The sequence below is a fragment of the Oncorhynchus masou genome, unplaced genomic scaffold (genome assembly GCF_036934945.1).
Source record: "Oncorhynchus masou masou isolate Uvic2021 unplaced genomic scaffold, UVic_Omas_1.1 unplaced_scaffold_4369, whole genome shotgun sequence".
Taxonomy (NCBI): Eukaryota; Metazoa; Chordata; class Actinopteri; order Salmoniformes; family Salmonidae; genus Oncorhynchus; species Oncorhynchus masou.
This window is the reverse complement of record NW_027010761.1, coordinates 1-8,082: the sequence shown is the minus strand read 5'-3', so window position 1 is coordinate 8,082 and position 8,082 is coordinate 1. Positions and strand designations below refer to the sequence as shown.

Below are 8,082 nucleotides of genomic sequence, written 5' to 3'. Positions count from 1 at the left end.
CATGATGATTCCAGGACATCTCCCAGTAGTGGACATCTCCTCCTCATGATGATTCTCCTCCATGATGATTCCAGAGTGGATATCTCCTCCATGATAGTGGACATCTCCTCCCATGATGATTCCAGTAGTGGACATCTCCTCCCATGATGATTCCAGTAGTGGACATCTCCTCCCATGATGATTCCAGTAGTGGACATCTCCTCCCATGAGGATTCCAGTAGTGGACATCTCCTCCCATGAGGATTCCAGTAGTGGACATCTCCTCCCATGATGATTCCAGTAGTGGACATCTCCTCCTCAGGACTCCTGGAACCTTCAGTACCAGCTGATGAGGAGTGATGGGAATGGGTCACATTTTGTCTCTTGTAAAACATGTAGGTCCACTCCTCAAATAAAGAAATGTAACTACAGTATTCTGACTTTAGACCATTTTCTATTTAGATACAGTAACATCACCTTATGTGACATGCTGTTGCTGCATGTTAATGACCTGACTAGGCTACTTTAAAATGTGTCAACCCCAGAACTCACACATAGGCTACGCCTGCTTCTACTAACACTTACAGTAGACTACTTCTTGTTTCCACGCAGTGACAGTAAGTTGACTCACTGTTCAAGACCTCTCCTCTTCACTTCACTCTGTAAGTACACTTGACAATATCTTGAAATATAGTTTTAGTTTTGATGTTTTTAGCCAAACATCACATGACTGCCTGTATCTTTGTACTTGTTGGTTTATTTTGAACTGTGTTTTGGTTGTTACATCAGGGCCTGTATTCATAAAGTGTCTCAGACGGTCCATATAATTATGATCTAAAAGGCTAAACTGATCCCAGATCAGCTCTCCTACTCTGATACACATTGTGAATACTGACCCTGGACTTTGGTTTCATGTGTTTAGTTTAGTTCAGTTTATTCATTTACATGTTTAAAACATGATCAGTAGAGTTTGCCAGTAATACCCAGATCTCTATTCAAAATGGTCATGTTCACTGCCACAGTATAACAGGGTCAAGAATAACTGTGCGTGTGAATGCATTTTGACATATTAATCTGATTCGTGGATTTACAGTCACGACCAATATGATTGGCCCCCTTGGCAAATTCTGAGCTATATTCTATGCTACAAAAGATGGGAAGTACATTGTACATGGTGTTTCACATGAAGACGTTATGCTATTTTAAGAGCTCTGAGAGCAACAGAGTGACAGTAAGAGTGAGAGTGATGAGTTGATGCTTCACAAGAGCTTTAGGAGTAGTATTAACATGAGACAGTGATGGTGGGTTGTGTTTAGGAGTAGTATTAACATGAGACACAGTGATGGTGGGTTGTGTTTAGGAGTAGTATTAACATGAGACACAGTGATGGTGGGTTGTGTTTAGGAGTAGTATTAACATGAGACAGTGATGGTGGGTTGTGTTTAGGAGTAGTATTAACATGAGACACAGTGTTGGTGGGTTGTGTTTAGGACTAGTATTAACATGAGACACAGTGATGGTGGGTTGTGTTTAGGAGTAGTATTAACATGAGACACAGTGATGGAGGGTTGTGTATAGGAGTAGTATTAACATGAGACACAGTGATGGTGGGTTGTGTTTAGGAGTAGTATTAACATGAGACACAGTGATGGTGGGTTGTGTTTAGGAGTAGTATTAACATGACACACAGTGAGAAACATTAGACTATACAGAACATGTTCCTATGTAACTCAGTTGGTAGAACATGGCACCTGCAACGTAATGGGTTTGGTTACCAGGACCACCCATATGTAAAATATATGCACACAGGACTGTATATTGATTTGGAATGTTGAGTTGACTGAACTGCATAATTTATGGACAGCAGACTACAATACATGACACAGTCAATACAGCAGGCTATGGTGATGTTCATTGGATTATCTGCTAGCTAAAGCTACTAAAAGTACTGTACAACAGAGGAGGCTGGTGGGCGGAGATATAGGAGGATGGACTCATTGTAATGGCTGGAATGAATGGAACACTATCCATTCATTTTATTCCTATTACTGCCAAAGGAATGAGGACATAATATGAGGACTGGAGGCTGCAGTAATGTTGAGATGCCAGTAGGTGGCGCTCTAGTCTAGAACACTGGAACCTTCAGTACCACTTTGAGGCAGCTGATGAGGAGTGATGGGAATGGGTCATATTTAGCCTGTTTATAAAATCTAGGCCCCTCCTCAAATATACAAATACAACTATTTTCTGACATGTTGTTTTTGCACGTTAATGTCTTAACATCCTGACTAGGCTACTTTTGAAAGGTGTCAACCACAGAACTCACACTTACAGTAGTATACTTCTTGTTTCTCTGCACTGCCAGTAAGTGTTGTTGGTTCAGATGAACTGACTCAGCATCACCTCCCTGTTAACCAGGGTAGGGAGAAGTGTTGACATCTATACTGTGTAGGGTGTGTGTTTGAACTTTTCTACGTCCATAACAGCAAGCTCTCTAGACTTTGATGCAGACTCAAGGGCCTTATGTACCTTCCCCTAGATAGTGTCTGTACTGAATATCCACCATTTTGTCCAACTAGTAGTTAGAGAATAGAATACATCATTGTTTAGTGAGAATGTAATGTCATATGTTTCTTGACCCCCTAACTAGTGTCATACTTTCCCAGGTAGGAAGGAGGAGTTAGGGGTGGATGGGAGGGTGAAGATCCAATGGAGAGGTTTACCCCCCTGACAGTCCCATTGAGTCTGATTATGGGATAGAACATGGGGTGGGGGTAAATATGGGCATCCCTTCTGATAGGCCACACCCACAGGAAGTGTCACTAAGTGACGTTGTTGAACAGATGCATGGACTTCTGATTGTTCTCATCCTGGACGGGAGGCAGGAAGGGACAAAAAGCACAATGGGTAAGAAGCAGCTGGAGAGAAGGTTTAGTTATATTTTCATGTATCTCTCTCCTCCTAGAAATCCTGTTGTATAAGAACCCAAAGTGAACCGGAGGGCCTTGTTGTGGTCACAATAACACCCTTTGACGTCCCTGTGGTCCTTCACACATTCCTGAGTCAGTACCTAGGGATTAGTAGAGGTCATCCAGACCGTTTTTACATGTGTAACAGCTGGATCTCGTCTGAGCGGTTAGCTGGATATGCCGAGACCTGCTGCGTACTTAATGCTGAGTGGTTTAGGTTCTGCCCACTATAGTGCTGTCTGGTTAGAACATGGTGTTGAGGCCCGTCTCTCTACTCTTGATGGTCACCACCACCACATACATGCAGACACATCTGTTTCCATTTGAAGATGTTTTATATTATTGTGTGGTTATATTCGCTGGTCTCACACTGCAGTAAGGAACTGCATGTCAAAAGTCTATCAGCAACACAACACTTCTTCTCAAGACTGACCATGTCGTGCACTAACTGAAGGTGAGGGGAGGCGGTGTCCTGCAGCACATCCAAGCACCCTGATTGGTTGGATGAACAGCGGTGCAAAGGGTGATTGACAGGGCTGCAGGCCAATCAAGTTGAGAGGGCATGTAAACACACACGGTCATACCATACCCATAGGGCTCTGGTCAAAGGAAGTGCACTATTTGGGACGCAATCAGTGTAAAGAAATGACAGTGGCATATTGTACTACTACAGACATCAGTGTTTGGGTGATTAAATGTGACTTTGTCAAGTAGCCAATGTTGTGTTTCACCATTCTATCTGATTAATTGAATGTGTTTGTAGAATAGAATGAATGACATCATGGAACTGTCCAAATGTAAATGGAACTTTGACCTGTTCCAAGTAGAACTCAGAGGGACAAGACAACACATTCTAAGATATTATAAACATTCCATATAGAATAGTCAACATATTGTTAACATGGTTCTGTATTTATTGAAAGTGGAAATGGGAGACATTTTGTCTATTATAGAAATGTAGGACCCTCTCTAATACAGTAACCTCCGTTCTCTGACATGCTGTTCTGGTCCTCATGCATGTTAATGTCTTAAAGAGGAAGGAAAGGACTGTTCTGCATCAGCTACTTGTGTTCTGACTACTATAAATATGTATCAACCACAGAACACACACTTACCAGCAGTTCCCACTCAATACCAGTCAGTTAACTCACTGTACAAGACCTCTCCCCTTCAGTCTGTAAGTACTCTTGATATCTTGAAATATAGTTTTTGTTTTTAGCCGTAAGTCATCTCCTCAAGGGTCTCAGACATGGAGAGCTGATCTAGGATCAGGTCCTCCTGGTCCATATAATTATGATCTAAATGGGAAAACTAATGCTAGATCCTTCTCTGAGACACTTTGTAAATACAGACACTATCATATAATGATGATATAAAAGGTGTGTGTGACTTGTTGTTTATCCTCACAGCTTGGGGATAGGAGGTGTCATTCAAGCTGGTGGTAAATGCCTTGCTCAAAATGGCAGAGGTTTCCACCTTGCCAGGTCAGGGATTTGAACCAGTAATGTTTCAGTTACTGGCCCAACGTTCTTAACTGCTAGACTACCTGCTGATACCGCTGACAAACCATATTACCAAACTATAATGAAGAATGTGATTTACACACCATCCACCCGAGGCTGTGAGTCAATCACCACCTTCCGGAGACACCTGAAACCCCACCTCTTCAAGGAATACCTAGGATAGGATAAAGTAATCCTTCTCACCCCCTCCCCTTAAATGATTTAGATGCACTATTGTAAAGTGGCTGTTCCACTGGATGTCATAAGGTGAATTCACCAATTTGTAAGTCGCTCTGGATAAGAGCGTCTGCACTTAAATGTAAATGTGATGATGATGTGTTGTTATACCTGCATCCCAAATGACACCATATTCACTATAGAGTGCACTACTTTTGACTAGAGCCCTACCTGCTGCCCCACTGATGGTTTGTATGTAGTTATTCACCAGCTATAGAGTGCACTACTTTTGACTAGAGCCCTACCTGCTGCCCCTGATGGTTTGTATGTAGTTATTCACCAGCTATAGAGTGAGTTGTTGTTTATGTTTCTAAGACTGCAGGGTGGGAGATGCAACAATGGCCTTGAGAACAGCAGGAAGTGTGTTGGGGGTCTTTCTCTGGTCTGTAGCAGGTATGGTCTCATTCTTATCTTTTAGTTGCTCTGTTTATCAATCTACAGACATTTCTAAAAGGATAAGAATCATAATGTTATTCTGGTGTGTTCTGTTAGGAGTCTCCACTTCACTTTAAATAGTTATCTTTCACACCTCACTGAGTGATGCTTATCTGTGGTTTCCATTCACACTCAAATCAGGAACTATGGCAACAAAGTGTGAACAAACCCTACAGTCAGTGTGAGCCAATGGACCTCATTCTCATTCTTATACCATTGTGTTGTGTGACTGTGTTTCAGTGGTACTTGGTCAGTATGTCTGGAGTGTGACTTACACCACTCAGAGTATCTGTGTCTTGGAGGGGTCATCAGTGAATCTGTTCTGCTCTTACACATATCCCAGTGGTTATACAGTCACAACAACCTTCTGGTTCACTAAATGGGGGACTGGTGTAGAACCTAAAGATCTAGGTCAGGACCCAGAGTATGCAGGTCGTCTGGAGTATCATGGGGATAAGAAGAAAGACTGTACCCTGAGAATCACAGACCTGAGAGAGAGAGACTCAGCTACGTACAGGTTCAGATTTCTAACAGATCAGGAAGGAGGGAAATATTCTGGAAGTCCTGGAGTCAATCTGTCTGTAACAGGTACAGTAACATGCTTTATGCTGCTAATCTGTTGAATTAATATCTACTGTCCATTTAGGTCTAGAAATTGGATTTGCATATATGAAACAGATTTAATAATTAAATGAGTTTGAGAATGTCTTGCATCATGTGATTAAACTATAGAACAGGTGATTCAGGGTTTTAATGTTGTGATCTACTCCAGCTCTGCAGGTGAAGGTGACTCCTGCTGCAAATGGACAGAAGACACTGACCTGTATCACCACCTGTACTCTGACTGGCAACCCCACCTACATCTGGTACAAGAACGGACAACATCAACACGAGAGAACCTCCCCCCAGTACAAATACTCAGTCTACAGTAACAGTAAAGACAGCTACTCCTGTGCTGTAAAAGGCCATGAGGATCTCCCCTCTCCTGCAGTGTGTGAGTGTGAATTTAACTCAGTATTCTAGTATACCTTTTCAAGTATAACTCTTCTGTCTGCTAAACAGGCCTCACAGTTTGACTGCAACACTTTGACAAGACAGGATGGCTTAACTACTTTAGATTAATTGAGCTCACGATTCCACTGTGTAAATGATGTCCTCTTTATGTTTCAGGTGTTCAGGGTCAGAGCTGCTACAGAGTGACTTACACCAAGAGGAGAATCTGTGTCTTGAAGGGGTCAACAGTGGACATATCCTGTACTTATGTTGGTTATTATTACACCACATCATCATTCTGGTTTAGAAGTGATAAGTGCCCCAGGGACCTAACCAGAGACCCAGGGTATGCAGGGTTCGTGTGGAGTACACTGGAACATACAGAGAGTCCCTTCACCCTGAGAATCACAGATCTGAGAGAGGAGGACTCAGCTGAGTATCGCTCACTTTTAAAACAGACAACATTGAATGGGGTCATAGTTTCCCAGGAACAACTCTGTCTGTCACAGGTAATACTACACTGTATGATACAACTGTAAATCATATTGAATTACAGGATAAATGAATTAACCATCCTGTTGACACAGAGGTGTATGTGGTTTTATACATATTGTTTCAGGTCTGCAGGTGAAGGTGACTCCTGCTGCAGAGGGACAGAAGACACTGACCTGTAGCACCCACCTGTATCTGACTGACAACCCCACCTAATCTGTACAAGAACTTTTTGGTGTTTTGATGAGCCCACTTCCCAACAACACTCAGTAATATGCTGATGGTCTGGGATTGATTGACTGACATTTTATTTGTTGAAGGTCACGAGGCTACCACTCTCCTGTAGTCTGTGAGTCTGAATGAAACTAGGATTCTACTTAGGAAGAATCAGTGACTTATTTTCATAGTGGGGAAATACCTATTTTTACATAAATACATATACAATTATACTGAACAAAAAATATAAATGCACAGGTAACACTGCATTCACCAGTTTACAGTGTTAAGTTCATATATGAATCAGTCATTCTAAAATACTCATCTGTCATTAGGTCCTAATCTTTAATTCAGGTGACTGTGAAGGTCACAACCATGGGTGGGCTTTCAGAGGCATAGGCCCACCCACTGGGGAACCAGGTCCAGCCTCAGACTGAGGTTTTCCCAACAAATCTGGCTTTATGAACAGACAGATAGTACTCCTCAGTTTCATCAGCTTCTGGGTGGCTGTTCTCAGATGATCCCTGATGTGAAGACATGTGGAAATCCTGGGCTGAATGTAAAAACACACAATCCTCCCCCAAAACAAAACTAAATGTGAGTGTCCCTAATACATCACTGTAAAACTGTTTACAATGTATATCTGTGTTTGGTTTCATTTTATAATATGACAACTGTTAGCATTTCTAGATAGAACTGAGAATACAATCTGTTGACCTCTTGTTATGTCACTGTGTTTCAGGTGTTCAGGGTCAGAGATGCTACAGAGTGACTTACACCAAGAGGAGAATCTGTGTCTTGAAGGGGTCAACAGTGGACATATCCTGTACTTATGTTGGTTATTATTCCACCACATCATCATTCTGGTTTAGAAGTGATAAGTCGACCCCTGAAGACCTAACCAGAGACCCAGGGTATGCAGGTCGTGTGGAGTACACTGGAACATACAGAGGTCCCTTCACCCTGAGAATCTCAGATCTGAGAGAGGAGGACTCAGCTGAGTATCGCTTCACTTTTAAAACACACAACTTTGAATGGGGTCATAGTTTCCCAGGAACAACTCTGTCTGTCACAGGTAATACTACACTGTATGATACAACTGTAAAGCATAATGAATTACAGGAGAAAATACATTGACCATCCTGTAGACACAGAGGTGTATGTGGTTTTATACATATTGTTTCAGGTCTGCAGGTGAAGGTGACTCCTGCTGCAGAGGGACAGAAGACACTGACCTGTATCACCACCTGTACTCTGAC

General features: G+C 42.2%; 1 protein-coding gene across 1 annotated transcript; it reads left to right on the top strand.

The window, feature by feature from the left end:
* Positions 1-563: 563 nt before the first annotated feature.
* On the top strand, positions 564-7,657 carry LOC135535042 (myeloid cell surface antigen CD33-like; the record flags this gene model as incomplete). Its single annotated transcript, XM_064961775.1, has 6 exons — positions 564-641; positions 5,003-5,080; positions 5,363-5,710; positions 5,895-6,116; positions 6,293-6,461; positions 7,566-7,657. Coding segments are annotated over exons 2-6 (886 nt in total), but the record flags the coding sequence as incomplete, so codon positions are not given.
* Between the last annotated feature and the right edge of the window lie 425 nt (positions 7,658-8,082).